Raw genomic sequence first — 19,804 nt, forward strand, 5'->3', positions numbered from 1 at the left:
GTTCTACTGGACAGGGTCACCATAGGAGAGTTCCTGGGTACAAATATGGAGTTTATCATTTTGAGTCCTTCTACCTGCTGAACTGTCCTCACTACAAAATTCATTAAAATCTTGAGGCCTGCGAATAATCTCAAACTGTTTCTCATTGCCTTAAAGACCACTCATGGGGTGCTTGTCCAGCTAGAAGTTAAACTTTATTTGTAGATATGCTGACAACACTTTCAGACGGCAAATGAGCAGTCTGAGTTTTTCCTTGAGCTCTGGAGATGGATTTTTATCTTGATTTAATCCTTTTTTGCAATGGACAAACTGCAGACATTTTCAAATTGGCTGGAACTAGTTTATGAGTATGTTTTTATGGCCAGTTGAACATAGGGATTATAGTTGCTTCCTGTGATGATCCATGACCCAGACTGGCTTCATCTGCATTGGAGTTTAACCAGCTGAACTAATTGACACAGATGCTCAATTTAACATTAACATTGGCCCTTAAAAAAGCCTGATTAGAAAGAATAATCTGTGCCATTCTTCACATGCCCTAGAAACATAAAAAAGACTCCTTTTCTTTTTTATTTATCTATTGGTTCTTTTTAGTTATATATCAGATTAGGTTTCATTTTGGCATAATTATAAAAGCATGGATTATAATTTGCCCTAATTCAGTCCGCCGTTCTCCCCTCCTTTTCCCATGGTTTTTCTTCTATTGTACTGATGCTTCTGCTATTTAACTATAGTTTATTTTTTTAAATTAGTGCCTTGTGGAGATACATAATGGTGAGATTCACTGAGGCGTATTCATATATGTACATAGGAAATTTAGATGGGATTCATTCCCCTGTTCTTTGCTTATCCTATCCCTTCTCCCTCTGTCTCAATCTCCTTCCTCTACTCCACTGATCTTTCTTCTATTTTTATGGAACCCTTTCCTTTTCTTTTGCCCCCCAACTCCCTGCTTATTTTGGAACAGCTTCTGCATATCAGAGAAAACATTCTGGGTCTGGCTTATTTCACTTAGCACAATGTTCTTCAGGTCTGTCCATTTTCCAGGAAATGCTATAAGTTCATTCTTCTTTATGACTAATACTCCATTTTGTATGTACACCACATCTTTTTAAAATCCATTCATCTATTGACTATTGACGGGTACCTAGGTTGGTTCCATAGCTTAGCTGTTGTGAATTGTGCTGCTATAACATTGATGTGGCCGCATCCCTATAATGTGCTAATTTTAGATCTTTTAGGCATATACCAAGGAGTGGGATAGCTGGGTCATATGGTGGTTCCATTCCTAGTTTTTTGAGGTATCTCCATACTGCTTTCCAGAGTGGTGGCACTAATATGCAGTCCTATCAACAGTATATGAGTGTTCCTTTTCCCCCTACATCCTTACCAACACGGTATTATATGTATTCTTGATAATTGCCTTTCTGACTAAAGTTGAAACAATATTTCCCCTACTATGGCAATAAAATCTGAGAGAGGGCTTGGAGGAAAATGATACCAACATTAGAGAGATTGGGGGGCCTGTGGAGAGAGAGATCAGGTACACAAAATGAAAACACATTATGGCAAAATTTTTTAGGGGGTACCAGGAATTGAACTCAGAAGAACTTGGCCACTGAGCCACACCCCCAGCCCTATTTTGTATTTTATTTAGAGACAGGATCTCACTGAATTGCTTAGCTTTTGCTGAGGCTGCTTTGAACTCGTGGTCCTCCTGTCTCAGCCTCCTGAGCCACTGGGATTATAGGCGTGCACCATCGCACCTGCCATAATGGCCATTTAAACTAGGGGGTGAGGCAGGAACCTCAGCTCATTTTACTATTTAATAGTACTTACATCATTTTTTAAAATACCAAAGGAAATGGGCAAGTTTGGGGTGGGAGATCCAAGGGGAGAAGGTTGGAACTGAGAGCCGGGGGTTTGGTGCAGGAGAGGCCTGCAGAGGGCCTGCTAGGGGCACACCCGCCCGCTACTCTTCTGGGTCCTGGTCTGGTGTGAGGCGCTGTGAGAGGGATTCCAGTCAGAGTGTGTTTCCTTTGGCTGATGGCCCCACGGAAGCCACAAAAGAAAGCTGCGTGGGTCAGAAGCCCTGGTTCCTGCCAAAGTGGATGCAAGAACAGCTCGTCCTCCGGGCACTGCGGCCTAATCCGTCAGGGAACCCCAGGTGGCCTCAGCAGCCTCCCTCTACCACTTCTCGCCAGAGTGTCAGGTGCCTGGCCAGCCTCACATCTGGACCCTGCCGTGCTGTCATCACATCCTTAGTGACAGGACTCAGGGGCGCATGTTCATCCTGCACCTGCTCTGTGTCTCAGCACTTGGTCCACACGGGTGAATAGGGGTCAGGCATGATTCCTGACCTCTCAGAGCTATACTCCAGCTTGTCCTTGTCCCTTACCTGAGCTGTTGGCTCTGTGGCCTGTTCTTTGCTACAAGCAGGGGCTCATGAGGCAGGACTGATGTGACCTGGCCATTTTCCTAGTGCCTGGCCACTGATCATGGCAGCTGGTTTCCTGGCCTGCTCCCTCCCTACCATAGGCATGGTCTGCGGAGTTGCCCACTTTCAGCACCTCTGCCTTACATATCTGGGAGTGCATCCTTTCCCTCCAGGCTCTTTTTTTTTTTTTTTTTTTTTTTTTTGGTGTTGGGGATTGAACCCAGAGCCTCCCACATGCCAGGCAAGGACCCACTGAGTCACAGCCCCAGCCCTCAAGGTTCTTTTCCTACATTATGAGCTCGGATCTATCAGGCACCCTCTATGAGCAGGTTTTGTGCTGCCCTGGTGCAGGGTAGAGAGGTGTTAATAAGAGCTTTGTGCTTCGTAATTCACAGCATGAGGCAGAATCTGGCAGAGGTCAGTTGTCCTGGGGGAGTCTTACGGGAATCTACCCCTATAGGACTCCACCCTGGGGAGACTCCCCGTGGATAGGGGAGGCCTGGGCAGTTTCATGGAGGAGGTGGGACGTGTGCTAAGTCTCAAAGGAAGGTTGGGTCATACCGGAGTGGAGCAGTGAGTCAGCCGGAAGTCCAGCTACGCAGGGAGAGTGATCACATTCCCTCTGACCTGAGACACTTGCTCCTTCCTGCTCCCCTGCTCTCTTCCTTCTCCCCCACCTCCCTCTCTTCCACTCATTTCCCATCTGTCTCCCTCCTCTGACTCTCCTGTGAACCCTGGCTGGTCTGTCTGTTGGAGGGGTGCCCATCCTGTGACATGACCACACTGTGGTTGCCTTTTAAGGGCTGACTCTGCCAGGGCTTGGGGTCAGCCCGCTGGTTGGCTCTGACTGCCCACTTCCACTCCCAGCCTCCCTCCCTGGCTGGCCCTGCACCTCATCTTGTCAAAGATCACTTTGTTTTGCCTCACAAAGGAAACACTGTGGGACCAGGGTTTCTGAGGAGGCCGAGGTCTCTGAGTATGGCCAAGCCACCGTGGTGTCAGTCTTTCCCCAGTCCAGGAGCCATGGTCAAAAGCAAGGCATAGTGGACGCTATGGGGCCTCACTCTGCTGGCTGTTACACCCCTCCCCCAGCTGCTGTGAGGTAGCTGCTGTGATGATAGCCCACAGCTGTCCTTTCTCCATAGCCTTGCCCTGGACCCACAGGAACTGCCTTGTCCTTAGGCCTTGGGCAAGGCCAGTCCCTTTGCCTCAAGGTGGGCCTGGCTGTGTGGTGCCATCCATGCTCCAGAGCTCACAGTGGGCTTAGACTGAAGGCAGTCTCTGTCTGAGACCATATATCTGCTGGCTTTTGCCTCTTGCCCTAGACTATATCCTGCCTCCCCTCCACTCCCTCAGTGAGTTGCTTGAACAAGAATCTTCACCACCCGCTGTCCTTCTAGGGAACCCAACCTCAAGACTCAGAGGCTGTCTGCTTTCCCCTTCTGCCAGCCCACACCTCCAGATATACGTGGCAGCTGGCCAGAGGGGGGCATATGTTCCCCATCCATCCTTCCCGGGAAACACACCTTTATTTCCAAGGCTGCAAAGAGGTGGCTGAGTCGTATTTTATTTCTTTATGCATTTATTTATTTTTGGTGTGTTTGAATCTTGAATGCTGATGTGGTTTCTAGAGGGTGGTGCTGGGGTCATGGGCAAAGGGACCCACAGAGGCCAAGAGACACTGGTTGTACCCCCTGGGTTCACTGGAAGAATAGGTGCCAGCTAGCTCAGGCCCAGTACCATCCCTCCTCCAACTCCTTGGGGCCACCTACTCACATAGTGATGTGGCTTCCAGAGCAGTTCAAGGTACTTCCCCTTTGCCCCTGCCTTTCCTCTGATTAACAATCGGATTTTTATTACACTTCTTCCTGATTGAGAATTCTGGAGAATGAGTCACCTTATGTGGGGTTTAGGAGCCAACTTTTAAAAGTCTTGTGAAATGACCATCAGGGGGATGCAGTTGATGATTCTGAGTTAATGATTGCCTTCAAGCAGACTGACCCCTGACCCCAGGCTCCCTCCTATTCCTACCCTCAGTAGAGAGGACAATAGTTCTCCCCACCAGGGCTGAGAGCTCTTTGCAATACTGTAATAATATAACACAGAGCATCTCTTGGTTGGTATGCATGGGTTTTCCAGAAATTTGGCTACGTTGTAAGCTCCATGATAGAAGGGACTTGGCTTTATTCACTTCTGAATCTCCAGTGCCCACCATGTGGTATGAACTTGATGACTATTTGTTGAATAAATGAATGGATAAGTGAACAAACATCAATGGTGTGCCTGCTCTGTAACAGATTTCATGATAATCACTGTTACTAGAAAAATTAATCTGGCCTATTCCCTCCCATCAAGGAGCTCACCATTTAGAAAGAAACAGGAAAGCAAATGGGCATAAAATGAGGATAGAAATAGAGGTAGATATGCTGGGAGAACCCAGGAGCATTCGGTTGATTCTGTCTGAGGAGATCAGAAAAAAGTTGTTGAGTGAGTAAAGATTTGAGTTGGGCCTTTGAGAGTGAGGGGGAGTTTGGTAAAGGTCACAGGGTGAAAGAGCAGCTAGGAAGAGGGAACAGCCTGAACAGAAACCCAAGGAAATGAGGATAGTGGAGAAAATGAGTATCTCTGTGTGTTGGCTAATGTGTGGAAAGGTCCGGTGGACGAAGGATGTGGTGCTCACTGTCAAAGTCATGGGTGTTTGCTAAAAAGTTGGACTTAATCCTTTAGGCAGGATGGAGCCTTTGTAAGTCCAAGGATGCTAAACATTGTACAAGGTACAGGACAGTCCCTCAAAACAAAAAGCACCAAGTTTGAGAAACGATGCTTTAAAGAAGGAGAATCATGGTTATAGAGAAAGGGTGGATTGAATTGAGGATGACCCGAGAGGGAGATGATTAGAGTTACCTAGGGATGGGACCACGCTAGGAACCGGGGATGGAAACATCTTCAACGAGGCCCATAAACACAGCAGTGAGAAACTCCCTTCTTGTGACATCCACTCAAATAGTTCAGTAAATGTGAATTCCTAAAATGGTCTCATCTAGAATTTTCTCACTGGTGTCAAGCCCAGTTACTGGACTTGTCTGTTCTTCCTCCACTGGTAGAATTTTTAAAAATTTGTTTTATTTAGGTGTATAAGACAGCAGAATGCATCTTAATTCATTGTACACAATTGCAGCACAACTTTACGTTTCTGTGGTCGTACAAGATATAGAGTCGCACCATATGTGCAGTCATACATGCACGTAGGGTAATGATGTCCATCTCATTCCACCATCTTTCCCACCCCCATGTCCCTTCCCCACCCTGCTCTCCATTTTGCCCCATCAAAGTTCCTCCATTTTCCCCATGTCGCCCCATTATGGATCAGCATCTACTTATCAGAGTCAACTGGTCAAATTCAACCAGTTGGACTCCATCCTTTACTGTTCAAGCCACTTTCTCTGTATGTTACAGCAGTCTTCTAGAAAGACTATATGAATATAAAAAGGGAAAGTCATTACTTATGTTATTGCACAGAGGCTAAGTACTTGGGACCTAAAGTCAGAGTGATTTCAATATGAGCCCTGCTCCTACTATTTACAAGTTGTGTGGCCTTGGACAGGTTACTTAACCTCTTTGGTCCTACAGGGTTATAAGAAATGAATAGGATAACATATTGAAGAACTTGACCCATATTAAATGCTCAACAGGTGTTCTTGGGCCTTATTACCCTTGTAGTGGTTATTTTTGGCGCTTGTTCCTACTGGAAATACTTCCTTCCTTGGTCGGTTTGGAACACAGAGGCAGTTCTTTTGTCTAAATGCTTTCCAAGGCTTCCCTCCTTCACTGCCAAGACACCATATTCTGAATTGAGAAGAGGACCAGGATAAGAAGGACAAGTTGTGTTGGTGATGTTGGGGACAGTTGAACTGTGTGGACAACTCAAAAACAATTTATTGTGGAGAATATCTCTGCAACTTTTGAGGGCAGAGGAGGAACAAAGATGAGCCAGCAGAGGCTTGGTGAAGGCCGCTGGGCTCTGCAAGGTCATTGCTAATGATCGTCCGTACTGCTGTCCTTAGGAAAATCTCTCTTTTTTCGTTCATCTTCTTTTGTTCTCTGCTGTCTTTTCTCTCCGGCATTTGTGGGATTTAGTTAAGAACTCCGGACCTCAGCAGGCTGTGAGGTAGGCTACATCCGTTCTTTCTGCTTACTTAACTCCATTGCCGACTCCATGGGCTCTTGGTACCTTCTGTCTGCCCCTTGGATGCCCCACCCCATGCACCCATGTATTGGGGCACTCTGTGTATCTTCCCTTCCCTGTGCTTGGGGCATCTCCTGTCCTCCATGGCCCCTGTGTTGAAGTTTTCCTGTCCTGGGTATGTGCTCTCAGATCCCTGCTGCTCACCTGGCAAGGTGGCACGTAGCCGATTTGAGAAACAGAATAACGGACATCTGTGGCTGAGCTGTTAGTGGGAGGGACCAGCTCATTCAAATCAGAGCCTATGTTGGTGTCTAACCCAGCTGGGAGAAGACAGTGATGATAAAGGTCTGGTTGGAGAGAAGAGCAGTCTATGCCAGATCAAAGGGAGAGAGTTTGGGGCCTGAGGGTCACTTTGCTGTCTCAGGCCACATCATCCAGGATCCTGGGTACTCTCTGTGGGTGCAAGCTATGGCTCAGTGCTGTGCCAGTTCTCAAGGCTGAAGATCTGCCTTGTCCTCATACAAGGGCAAGAGGAAGGTAGGAGGCTTGGGAAACTCAGCTCCTGAGACTCCTTTGTCCTGCAGGGATTCAGACCAAGACCTTCCACACCTTGGAACATCTGGAGAGCCGAGTGTGTCCCTGTGGAGTAGGGTTCCCCTGATATTGGGCCAGTTCCCTGCTGACCTGGGGGATTATTATCTGTCTGGCTGGGAGAGCAGAATGGAAGTGTGTGGCAGGCTGCCACGGGAGTGGGACAGCCACTAGCTGATCCACCCTCTTGGGCTGTCTGCTTTCAGGGCATGGCCAGTGCAGCTGTGGGGACTGCCTGTGTGACTCCGACTGGACTGGCTACTACTGCAACTGCACCACGCGTACCGACACCTGCATGTCCAGCAATGGGCTTCTGTGCAGCGGCCGGGGCAAGTGTGAATGTGGCAGCTGCGTCTGCATCCAGCCAGGCTCCTATGGGGACACTTGTGAGAAATGTCCCACTTGCCCGGATGCCTGCACCTTTAAAAAGTGAGTGGGCAATTTGGAGAGAGTTGGGAGGCTGGGGAGTGGGGAGAGGGTCCCCTGGACTAGAATCCTCAACTCTGAAGGTCTTAAAGTTCTACCTCTTACTCACTGAAGCTTTAGGAAGAAGAGTTTGCTCCTGTCAAATGGCTTCTCTCCTCTTTCCAATGACAACTATGGGGAGTTGGAGGTAGAGGCAACGGCAAGGGGCCAAAGTAGCACTAGCTGGATTCCAGTTGGAGCAAACTCTCTCCTAGGGTGGCATCTCGAACACTCCCAAATTCAGAAAGGAAGGCTAAGCCAGATATTCTCCGGAACATTCCAGTGCTGATGTTCTGATTCTGTAGGAGTTGCGGAGGCTGGAGTTGGGGAGGACACTGTGCGACAGGGGCAACTCGCCAGTCCAAACTTCACCTGTTTGTGGGTCAGAGGAGGCCCCAAGTCCGAAGCTCTGCCAGTCTTCTTACCACTTTAAGCAGGGCTGGAGTCATGGGCATGCACTGTGCAGCTATACAGGGCCCCGTGCTTAGTAGGGCCTTTGCATGTTCTGCTGTCACAGTTCTTAGTAATTTTTGAACAATAATTTCATTTTGTCCTGGGCCCCCCAGTTTTGTGACAAGTTTTGACTTTAAAGTTCCCAGAAGTGTGTAGGGCTCACATATTCTTGTTGGTACATGAAGTTTAACAAAGGACCCGGGGACCTCTGGCTGCGGATGAGGAGCCTGTGGGTGAGGAGGACACCTTTACTCCTGAACTCCACACTTGACTATTTGGGGCCTTAGGATGATTTTACAGTGTGTGTGTGTGTGTGTGTGTGTGTGTGTGTGTGTGTGTGTGTTGTGTTATTAAATTTTTTAAACTGAGGAGTCGTTTTTCTGGGTACGTGGAGGTCAGAGGTGGACTGGGACATGCCTCAGCTTGCTTTAATCGCCGTGTCCTCTCTCCTTTAGGGAATGTGTGGAGTGTAAGAAGTTTGACCGGGGAATCCTACAGGAGAAAAATACCTGCACCCGTTACTGCCGCGATGAGATCGAGTCTGTGAAAGAGCTTAGTAAGTCCAGCAGGCCTCAGAGTCTCACTCGTCTGGGTTCTGAATGTTTTCACTTCAATCTCAGAACCTGCCCAACTCCCATCTGTAACATGGAAGAGTAATTCCTGCTTCAAGAACTGGTCATGCAGGCCTGATGCACAGCAGGCATGAAATGAAGTCTAACTTTCTTGAGAGACCTCCTCTGACCCCTCCAGAGTGCCCCTTTCTGATTCCTGAAGCACACAGACCCAGCAAAAACCTGTGCCTAACTTGTAAAGGGTGTATAAATTGGACAACCCTAACTTCACCCCACCCCCAAAGAAAGAAAGATAATGTACTCTACTTTGCAGATAAAAAAAACTGAGGCACACACTTGGGAAGTGGTTGCCTATGGTGGACCTCATCTTAGCCTAGTAGGCTAGTTCACTTTATTAAAAGTTAAGCAATACTCAGGCTTGTTTGGAGGAAAACCTTCACCCTCATGGTCATTACCCAAATCTCTTTATCCTGAAGCCCTTCTTCTGGCTTTCTGGAGTTCCCCAGAGATAAGACAGAAATACGAACACAGCAGGGAGCAAAATTCTTGCCTGCAGTTATTTTTCTTTTACTTCATCTTGATTTTAAAGATGATCTTTGCTGCTGTCAGCACAGCTGATGTGGGGGTTATCTGGGCCGGGAGGCACTGGGTGGTGCTAGGGAGATGCCGTCTCTCTGAAGATAGCAATCTCCCACAAAGGCAGGAAATTCGTTTTTAGTGAGATCCGTTGTGAGATGGCCAGGCAGTCAGCTTTGGGTGGGAGTGTTATGGAAAAGAGTGAGATCTCTGAACCATTTGATTAATATCAGAAGTGGGCTGGGGTGAGGTTGGGGATTTGGGGATTGAGTTTGAAGAGGGAGTTTTCTTCTAGAGGGGGCTATACTTCTATCATTAGCCCAGAGGAAGGGTATGCTAAAGTGTCAAGGTATTTTTATCATCTAGACCAGGTGGGCATTAGTTGATAAGCATTTCTTTACCTACCTCCTTTGTCACCAAAATCATCATAAAGGTAAATGCTTACCTATATAAATTTTAAAACTTATGAAAATTTAAAAAAGCATCTTTCCTACTCATTCATTACATATTTTTCTCCAAACCTAATGAAGTAGAAGGATAGTACTATTGTTACCTTTATTTTGTGAATGAGCAAACTGAGTCTCAAGGAAATTAACTTGTCCACAGAAGGGAGAAATGCATTGAGAACCAAATCCTGAAAGGTTTACTCTTTCCCTTGTGCGGTGGTACCAGTACTGATGGCCTGTCGACTTCAGGTCCACTGGATGTATTTTTAGATTCATGTTCTGGTCCCTCTCCATCACTTATTTGCAGTGGGAATCTTGGCACATTTGCTTAATTTCATGGTATATCAGTTTTGCCCATCTGGTTCCTCAGTATAGGATGTCGTGCAACTGGTGGAGGGCAACCGCAGTGTCACCAACAGAATAACAGGTTGGAGAGTTAAACGACAACACTGTGGGAGGCACACTAGATCAGAAACAGACATGGAAGAGCTAAAAGGGCTGTGTAAACAAACTATGGAGAATTATTGAGCAAGCAGAGAAAGAGAAGGGAGGAAATGCCTACTGCGTGTTAAGGTCTGTTTATTTTATGCATAAAAGTCTCCACCAACTCTGTAAGGTGGGGAGATCATCTCCCTTTTAAAAGATAGATGAAGAAAGAGAGAATGAGTGAGGTCAAATAACTTACCCAAGGTCACGCGGCTGGTAGGAAGCCGAGCCAGGATTTGAATCAGAATGTATAATGTTATTATGTCATGTCCCTTCCAGAGGAAGGAATCAGAACCAATAAGGGCCCTTGAGGGACAAAATACATCAGTGAGGGTCAGTGAGTGGCAACTGCCAGGCGTGCCAGCTCTCTTGAACCTAGGCATCTTGCCTAATATCAGACACAGGGTTGGTTTCCTGTCTCATGTTCTTCTAGAAGTCCTGTGGCAGGGGTCCTGAAAGCTGTCATCTTCTAGGAATGACTTGTTTTTCATTCTTCCATATTCTCCTCTCCCTTCCCCAGAGGACACCGGCAAGGACGCAGTCAACTGTACCTATAAGAATGAGGAGGATTGCGTCGTCAGGTTCCAGTACTATGAAGACTCGAGTGGAAAGTCCATCCTGTACGTGGTGGAAGAGCCAGGTGAGTGGCTCCTGAAGTCCTTTCTTTACCCGCCAGGAGAGAGAACCATCTTAGGCAGGACTTTCTACCCACCACTCCTCTTAAACTGAACAGGTTAAACCTGGCTTTAAAAGCGAGGTGAGAGTTCATCACCCTGGTGAGGGGATATATAAACATAAGTATCAGCAAGGAAGTGACTTTCTAATTGAGGGGACAGAAAGATAAGAAGGTGGGTCAGGAGAGGAAGAAGGTGGGTTTGGATGTCCTCGAGGAACAAAATATGTCGTGACTATTTTTTCCCCTCAGTTTTGGGGATGGAACCCAGGGCCTCAGGCGTGCTAGGCCAGTGTTCTATCACTGAGCTACATCTGCAGTCCTATCATTGCATTTTGGAGGCAATAAGGTCAAGAAATAAGGAATTTAGATTCTAGAACTTTCTAGCACATGGCATAAGTTCTACTGAGGACAGCTGCAATGAGTACCCTGCCTGCTGCCATAAGAGGAAGGCCTGACGGTGGGAGGCACTGATCCTACCGTGTTATGGCAGGATGTAGTGATAGGTTTCTGGCACTGACTCAAGGCTGCATTGAACACCGAAAAGATTAAAAATATTGCTTGCTCTCAAGACCCTTTGGAAGGAGGAGGAGTCCACCCCGCCATAACCAGACCAACCACAGGTTGATTACCACCCAACAGTTAGATTTGTTTGCTTCACCTTACCACCACCATGGCCTCTGTCTTCATCCATTTTCTACTGCTATAAAGAAAATACCCGAGGCTGAGAAATGTATGAAGAGGAGAGGTTTCATTTGGTTCACAGTTTTGGAGGCTAGAAGTCCAAGATCAGTGGTTTCATCAGTTCATCCTCTGGCGAGGACCCCCTTGGCTACATCACCACATGGTGAATGCTGACTGTTGAACCCAGGGCCATGTGCTAAGCCCGTGTTCTATCATTGAACTATACCCTCACCCAGGCTGGGAACTAATGGGGGTCCAGTGAGAACTACATTAATCCCTTGCAAGGGCAATGCTCCCCATGACCTGATTACTTTGACCTATCTCTTACAGGTTCCAGCACTTCAATATTACCATGTTGGGAACCAAGCTTTTAGCACATGAATGCTCCAGGGACACACTCAAAGCATATCCAAACCATATACCTTCTTTGCCCTTAAACAACAGATTAAGATATGAATCATTAGAAAATAATTTGGAATACTTACTATAGACTGGATACTAGGCTAGGTGCTGAAACTAACAGTAAATAGGCAGATGTGGTGCTCGCAGGCCATGGGGGAGACAGGCATGGAAATCAATAACGTCATTGCAGTGGGATAGGACTGTTAATGGTGGAGGCTGGGCACACACGAGAACGAAGGAACAACCTTGGAAGGCTGAACTTGAATCAGTTGGTATCCTGACATTCATAGCTGTAAGAATTTCTTCAAATCATCTTTTAGACAAAGGACCAGAATTTTTTTTTTCTGCAAAAGACCAAAATATTTTAGGTTTCAAGGGCCATATGGTCTCTGCTGTGGCTACTCAGCCCTGCTATTATAGCAGGAAAGCAGCCATAGATATTCTGTAAACTTGTGGACCATGGCTATATATTTTTATTTTTTTATTTGTTCTTTTTAGATATACATGATAGTAGAGTGTATTTTGACATATTGTACATTCATAGAGTACATAATTTATTTTAATTAGGATCTCATTCTTGTGGTTGTGCCACAAGAATGAAGTTTCACTAGTGGTGTATTCATATATGAACATAGGAAAGTTATGTCTAATTCATTCTACTGTCTTTCCTATTCTTATCCCTCTCCCTTCCCTTCATTCCCCTTTGTCTAATCCAATGAAATTCTGTTCTTCTCTTTACCCCCTGTTGTGTATTAGCATCCACATATCAGAGAGAACTTTTGACCTTTGGTTTTTGGAGATTGGCTTGTTACACTTAGCATGATAGTCTCCAGATCTATGGCAAAAGTCATAAAGTCATTCTTTTTTATGGCTGAATAGTATTCCATTGTGTATATATACCCTATTTTCTTTATCCACTCATCTGTTGAAAGGCATGAAGGTTGGTTCAATAGGTTAGGTATTGTGAATTGGGCTGCTATAAACATTGATGTGACTGTGTCACTGTAGTATGTTGCTTTGAAGTCCTTTGGGTATGTACTGACGAGTGGGATAACTGGGTCTAATGGTGGTTCTATTCCAGGTTTTCTGAGGATACTTTCCAGTGTGGTTGCACCAATTTTCTTTTTTTTTTAAATTTTTTTATTAGTTGCTCAAAACATTACAATGATCTTGACATATCATACATTTGATTCAAATGGAGTATGAATTCTTATTTTTCCACATGTACAGATTACAGTGTCACATGGGTTTTACAGCCACGTTTATACATACAGCCATACTAGTGTCTATTGTATTCTGCTGCCCTTCCTATCGGTTGCACCAATTTTCAATCCCACCAGCAATGTATGAGTGTACGTTTCCCCCACATCCTCACCAACACTTATTGTTACTTATATTCTTGATGGTTGTCATTCTGACTGGAGTGAGATGGAATCTTGGTGTAGTTTTAATTTGTATTTCTCTAATTGCTGGAGATGTTGGACATTTTTTTGTGTATTCATTGGCCATTCATATTTATTCTGTGAAGTGGTCATGGCTGTATTTACAGAGAGAGTTGATAGTTGCATTTGGCTCATGGGCTATATCGTTTGCTAGCCCTTGGCCCACGAGCAGGGGTTCTCAAACTTTAGCATATTTTCCTGTTTAAAAAAAAAAAAACAACCCAGTGCTGGGGTCATAACTTAGTGATAAAGTACTTACCTAGCATGTATGAGACTTTGGGTTCAATCCCCAGCAACAAAGAACAGTCCTGAGCCCTGTCTTACTTCCACAAACCACACCTCTGTGCTGTTAGTGTTCCTGGCAATTGGGCTACACTCCAACATTTGAGTGCCTCTTGCTTTAGGCTCATCACTTCCCCCAAGAAGCCTTCTCCGTCCCCCGCTGGCCTCCATACTGCTGACCAGGTTTGGTTCTTCTGTGCTTCCTTAGAAGGGCCTTCATTTCACATTTAGAATTAAATTGCTTCTTTAATCAGCTCCTCTGCTCAGATCCTATGCTGTGCGGATACACGAACCATGTCTGTCTTACCTATTGCTATATCCCTGTACATCTACCAAGAAGTTAGTTAATAAAGAGGTTCTGAATGATTGTCTAGGTCTGATTATTCCTAGAGGAAAAGTGAGTGTATGTGCATCTTGATATCTGCTAACCAGAATTTTGGCTGCTTGGGGAGGGAAGAAAATGAGGTGGTTTGAAAAAGGAGGCAGGAAAGTCTGGAGGAGCTACCCCAGGTCTCCCTTCCTTAGGAAAGCGCTGCCACATCTACGTCTCCCAGGGCGTTGCTATGTCCATGGGTGGAGGAATGCCTGGTGCCCTGTCTGGAATGGTGTCCGCTAGCCCTTCCCAGAGCTTTTGCCCTTTATGTGGGAAAAGGAAGGTCAAGAAAGGGCCTAACCTTAATTTCATTTAGCGACTTCAAGGGCAGTTGACATGAGGAAGGAGAGAGAAGAGTCTGGGGGTGTGTCCGGGAGCCAGCAGGGGTGGACTGGTTTGACCACGATTTCCTCACGCCATCCCACCCACCCTAGCTGCGATTTTGTCCCTACTAATTTCAGAAGGGCATTGTGTCTTTGCTTTGGGGTCTAACATTATCTCATCTCTTTGCTACACCTTGTCTTTGCTGGTACTTTTGATGAATCATTTATCCAAATCATTTGGCTTGGGATTTTGAGACTGCCATCTACTGCCTCTGGTTGTGGGGAATAGAGATGATGGTAACGTTGGTGCCCTGTCAGGAGACCCACTCCTCCACGTTAGGATAAGGGACTCTAGTATAATATGTCAAAGTACACGCTATTGTCATGTATATCTAAGAAGAGCAAAACAAAAATTAAGTAAAATAAAAAGAATATGGGCCCCTCATTTCCTCTCTGTTTGTCCTGGCTCTGCTTCTCCTCTTAGCCCCAGCCCCAATTATTTCTAGGGACTCCAACTTTGGGGAGGTTGTAGCAGCTGGGTTCCCAGAGGATAGTAGGAGATATCTCTTTCTCATGGCCTCTCAGATGCTCTCTTTGAAGGGCCGAGCCCTGGCAGGGCAGTAAAAGGGAGTATGTCACATGGCTAGGCATTGGCCATGTGGGGAACGGCCATGTGGAATGGGCTCCTGAGCTGGGGCCTGTTCATTCCCGGATAGTTTCCAGATAAAATACAGTACGTTCCAGGCACTGTTTGGTACATACTTGCCCTTAAAACTAACTCCTTGTTTATCTGAAAATAAAATTTATCTGGGCTTCCTAGAATTTTGTTTGTTAAATCTGCCAACCCGACCCAGACTCCTCTGACCTTGGGTCACTCAATCTGGGGCTGTTGCTGCAGCTGGAGGTGCCTTTCAGAGACCACCTGATCTTGTCTTCTGCTTCTGGGAAGCCACATACCCCTGTTGGGACAGATGAGTAACAGGTTGTTCTCACCTGAATACCTCCCGGGATTCTACCCGTCCTGCCCAGACTAACATGCAGGAGGAAGAGATTTCACCTTGGGGTTTGAAGGTCAGCCCTACTCCATTCTTCCAGAGAATTCATAATTGCTTTTCCCAGAAAAACTGGGGCCCTTCACTCCTGGGAATTCAGACGCTGGAACCTCGCAGCCTCTCTCCAGGAGTTCCTTTAATTATAGATAGGGTGTAACTTGGTGGTTTGGAAAAGGACCAACTTGGTTTGTGGTAGTGGTTGTGTTTGTGTAATGTGTGGTGAGCATCGAGTGTATGTTTAGAGAAGAAGGTGGGAGACAGTGTGGAAAGTGGGTGTGACTTCCTCTCCAGACTCATCAGTACCCATACATACAGACACCTGGTTTCATAACACTTGAGGTTCCAGAGTGAGGTCATTTGTCAGACACCTGAAGTTTATGGGAGCAGTGACCTGCAGAGGGTAATCAGCTGACCCTCAGAGGGATGACGGACCTCTGTCTGCTTTGGTTATTGACTGGGGCTGAACAGGAAGTCAGCTTACCATGGGGTAGGATTCTGGATGACTAAATATTTTGAGAAAGAACCTTTAAGATTATCTGTGGCTGGCAGGCTTCCTGGTCTCTAAGCATGCTAAAAAGGTTCATCGCCCTTAAGGATATAAATATCTAAACCACAATTAACAGACACTAATGTCTACCGGGGCTCAGTTAGCAAATAAATAAAAATGCTGGGTATCAGAAGAACACTGGTAATAATGGCCCCCTACTATTTATTGTGAGCCAGGCATTGCTTTCAGTTCTTTAAATATATTTCATTTAATTATTACTCTTTGCAGTTTTTAAAATTGAGTTTGAAGGGTTGGGGTGTAGTTCATTGGTAGAGCACTTGCCTGTCCTTGTGCAAGGCTCTGGGTTCAGTCCCTAGCACCCCACCCACCCACCCCTAAAAGGGAATGTGAATACTTTCTCCATTTTAAAGACAAAGAAAATAGAAAACAGACATCCAGAAAAATTAGTTACTGAATGTCACATCGTACAGTGTGTTAAGCCTGGATTTAAATCCAGAGTGTACAGTGGTACAGCCACAAGGACAAGTCACACTTTGCCTCTGTTTAGGGAAGAAATGGGAGAGTGGTGAGGACTCTCACAAATGGAAAAACACTGTGTCCCAGGTAAAAGGAGCAACTGCTCTCAGCTGTAGTTGGTGACCACTTCATAGGGATATTGTTCTAGAGTTTCCAAATCTTTTGATTCTTTTTTTTTTTTCTCTTTTTGTTGTGTGTGGGCCTGGGGATAGAATCCAGGGCCTTGTGGAGTACTCTACCACTGGGCTACACCCACAGTGGCCAAATGGATTTTTTTTTTTTTTTTTTTGTACCAGGGATTGAACTCAGGGGCACTTAACTACTGAGCCACATCCCCAGCCCTTTTTGTATTTTACTTAAAGACAGGATCTTGCTGAGTTGCTTAGGGCCTCGCTAAATTGCTGAGGCTGGCTTTGAACTCACAATCTCCTGCCTCAGCCTCCTGATTCTGCTGGGAATATAGGTATGTGCCACCAAACCCAGCAGAATCAATTAAAAACAAAAACAAAAACAAAAACAGTTGGTTAACCCATATCAGGTGGTCTAGATTTTGTGCAGCTTGAGAGCTCAGATTTAAACCACTCAGGACAGCTTATTACCCCCCCTAAAGATTGCTCCCTTAAAAACAAACAAACAAACAAACAATGAATTTGTTTTAAAACTGTCCTGTTTCCTTCAGAGGCGTTTCCAGTGCATTGTTCCTCTGAAATAACACTCAAGGTCTTACATTCATGGCCAGTTCAAGTGATTCCTGCTCTCTGCTTCTTCCTTGCAGAGTGTCCCAAGGGTCCGGACATCCTTGTGGTCCTGCTGTCAGTGATGGGGGCTATTCTGCTCATCGGCCTTGCTACTCTGCTCATCTGGAAGCTTCTCATCACCATCCACGACCGGAAAGAGTTTGCTAAATTTGAGGAAGAACGAGCCAGAGCAAAATGGGACACAGTAAGAGGCTGGGTTGGGCTGGGCATTTTCTTGAGTCTTTGGTTCGAGAACCTGAAGTGGGAACAGCAGGTGTTCAGAGTGGCCAGGGTCATCCAGTAAGTACTGCAGTTTTCGGATTATCCTCTGTTCTGGAAACTGGGAGATGGTCTCACTGTTGTCTTTAAGCTTCCTGAAAACTACCGGATCCTCTACCACCCGGTGACCATGGGCCACGTCTTGAGTACTGATAGAACAAACAGGACCCAGCTCTGCTCCAACAGTGTAAAGAAATGGAAAAGAAGCTTACTCTTCAATTGAGGGAGACAAGACAAACCTATATTGAGAACAATAATACATTATATAGTATTGAAGTCCAAAGCATTAAAAACAAATAGAAAAAAATAGAATAGCTAACATTGACTGAGGGTTTGCCATGTGCCAGGAACTGTTCTAAATGCTTTTTTATATATTAGCTTATTTCATCCCTGAAACAACCTTTGTGGTGGGGAGTATTAGTGTTCCCATTTCATAAGTAAGAGAACTGAGTGCGAGGGAGTTCAGTGCTTGTCTGATTGTGGGAGGGAATTAGGTAACTATAGGACTTCCTTTTGGGGTCAGCCACTTAAGAATAGTGGCAGGACATCAATCTACCTCATTCTCTTCTTTGCCCCCAAATGATGAAATGGTAGTTTCCAAATCAGACTCTTTCTGGTCCCTGTTGTTTATCTTGATTTAAGCCAATCAAACAAGCATTTATTGAGAACTTTTTATATACTAATTTTACTGTATTCTCCTTTGGTTCATCTTCCATATCTTAACTATTTTCTGGACCTTTTACATGACATTTGATTCCTTAAATGTCCAGGGTTAGGCCAAAAGTTTGATCCCATTTGGTGGTGATCCCAGGACTTTGTACCCAATAGTTCCAAGAACCTTGGATGTTTCTGTTAAGAGCATATAGAGCATGCTGAGTCTCCAAAGGACAGAAGAATGTGCTGGGCTTTTTGCAGTTACCATTAAGAACTACTTAGCCAGGTGCAGTGGTGTGCACTTATAATCCTAGCAATCGGGAGGCTGAAGCAGGAGGATCACAAGTTTAAGGCCAGCCTTAATAATTTAGTGAGAGACCCTCAACAATTTAGTGACTCCCTGTTTCAAAATAAGAAATAAAAAGGCCTGGGATGTAGCTCAGTTGTAAGGTGTCTCTGGGTTCACTTTCTAATGCCAAAGGGGGGAAAAAAAGAAAAAAAAAAAAAGAGAAAGAACTGCCTAACTTCATGGGTTTTGTCATTTTTTTGTTGGAAAATAATTTGAGAAACCCAGTGAGGGGCTTATTTTTCCCTGATAATATGACAGTTTTGTAGGTAATCACTGAAGAGATGAAAACGAATTAAGAATTATTTCGGCCGAAGCAGTCCTCTGTGTTCTGACCTTCACCCATCAACTACCACGTTTCTCCCTCTGCCTCACATTGGCTGGCACTGTCACAGCGAAAGAAAAAGGGGAGAAAAACCAAAGAAGGAGTAGGGCGAGAGGAGAAAACAGGACAGATTTGGGTGAAAGCTATTCTAGAAGGTTTTGGGATTGTCAAAGAATGATGGGCCTCCAAAAAAAAAAAAAAAAGTGCTGGACTGATTTTAACCCTTTAAAAACAGCCGCAAGGTGGCCACATCATCTTTCCTCCTCTCCTTTCCTGCCCATTCCCATTCTAAAGGTGAAAGTGTGAGTAACAGGAGCCCTAGCCTGTTTCATCCAGTCTAGGCCAGAGAAGGGTGTCTTGGGCAAACCTCTCAGGTGAAATCGAAGCCTTTGGGACATGAGAGGACCCCGGAACTGACTGTGAGACACTCACTGTCCTCTTCTCTCCACAGGCCAACAACCCACTGTATAAAGAGGCCACGTCCACCTTCACCAATATCACCTATCGGGGCACTTAAGGACAAGACGTCATCATCAGATCATTGTCAGACTATGCCAGGATTGTGGGCGTCTCTGCCATCATGTTTACAGAGGACAGTATTTGTGGGGTGGGATCTGGGGCTTGGAGTGGGGTGGGCTGGGAGAATGTCAGTATTTGTGCGTGCGTGTGTGTGCGTGTGTGTGTATGTGTGTGTGTGTGTGTGTGTTACACGTGGGGAAATGTTTAATTTAAAACGTGTGATGTGTCCCCAGAGCACAGCTCCTCGGCCTTTGTTCTCCGATGCCTCCTGCAGGGATGTGTCCTGCTTAGCTTGAGGGTGACGTGGAGCTGAGCAGGTGTTCTTCATTACCTCAGTGAGAAGCCAGCTCTCCTTAGTAGGCCCTTCTCCCTCAAGAAAAGGGCAGGGCTGAGGCTTCTCATTTCAGGGAAAGGGATGCTAAGCCCCGGCTCTGTCCTGAGTTTATGGCATCGGGTCTGACTCTCAGGAACTGCTGG

General features: G+C 45.7%; 1 protein-coding gene across 1 annotated transcript in view; it reads left to right on the plus strand.

Annotated features, from left to right (window-relative positions):
* Positions 1–19,407, plus strand: part of Itgb3 (integrin subunit beta 3) — a 56,808-nt gene extending 37,401 nt beyond the window's left edge. Inside the window, exons 14-18 of the mRNA XM_077801284.1 lie at positions 7,421–7,643; positions 8,588–8,688; positions 10,733–10,852; positions 17,243–17,409; positions 19,260–19,407. Coding sequence (XP_077657410.1) covers positions 7,421–7,643; positions 8,588–8,688; positions 10,733–10,852; positions 17,243–17,409; positions 19,260–19,325 — 677 coding nt within the window. The 3' untranslated portion in view covers positions 19,326–19,407. The remainder of the gene's footprint in view (positions 1–7,420; positions 7,644–8,587; positions 8,689–10,732; positions 10,853–17,242; positions 17,410–19,259) is intronic.
* Positions 19,408–19,804: the final 397 nt, after the last annotated feature.

This window comes from Urocitellus parryii, chromosome 7 (assembly GCF_045843805.1).
Source record: "Urocitellus parryii isolate mUroPar1 chromosome 7, mUroPar1.hap1, whole genome shotgun sequence".
Classification (NCBI taxonomy): domain Eukaryota; kingdom Metazoa; phylum Chordata; class Mammalia; order Rodentia; family Sciuridae; genus Urocitellus; species Urocitellus parryii.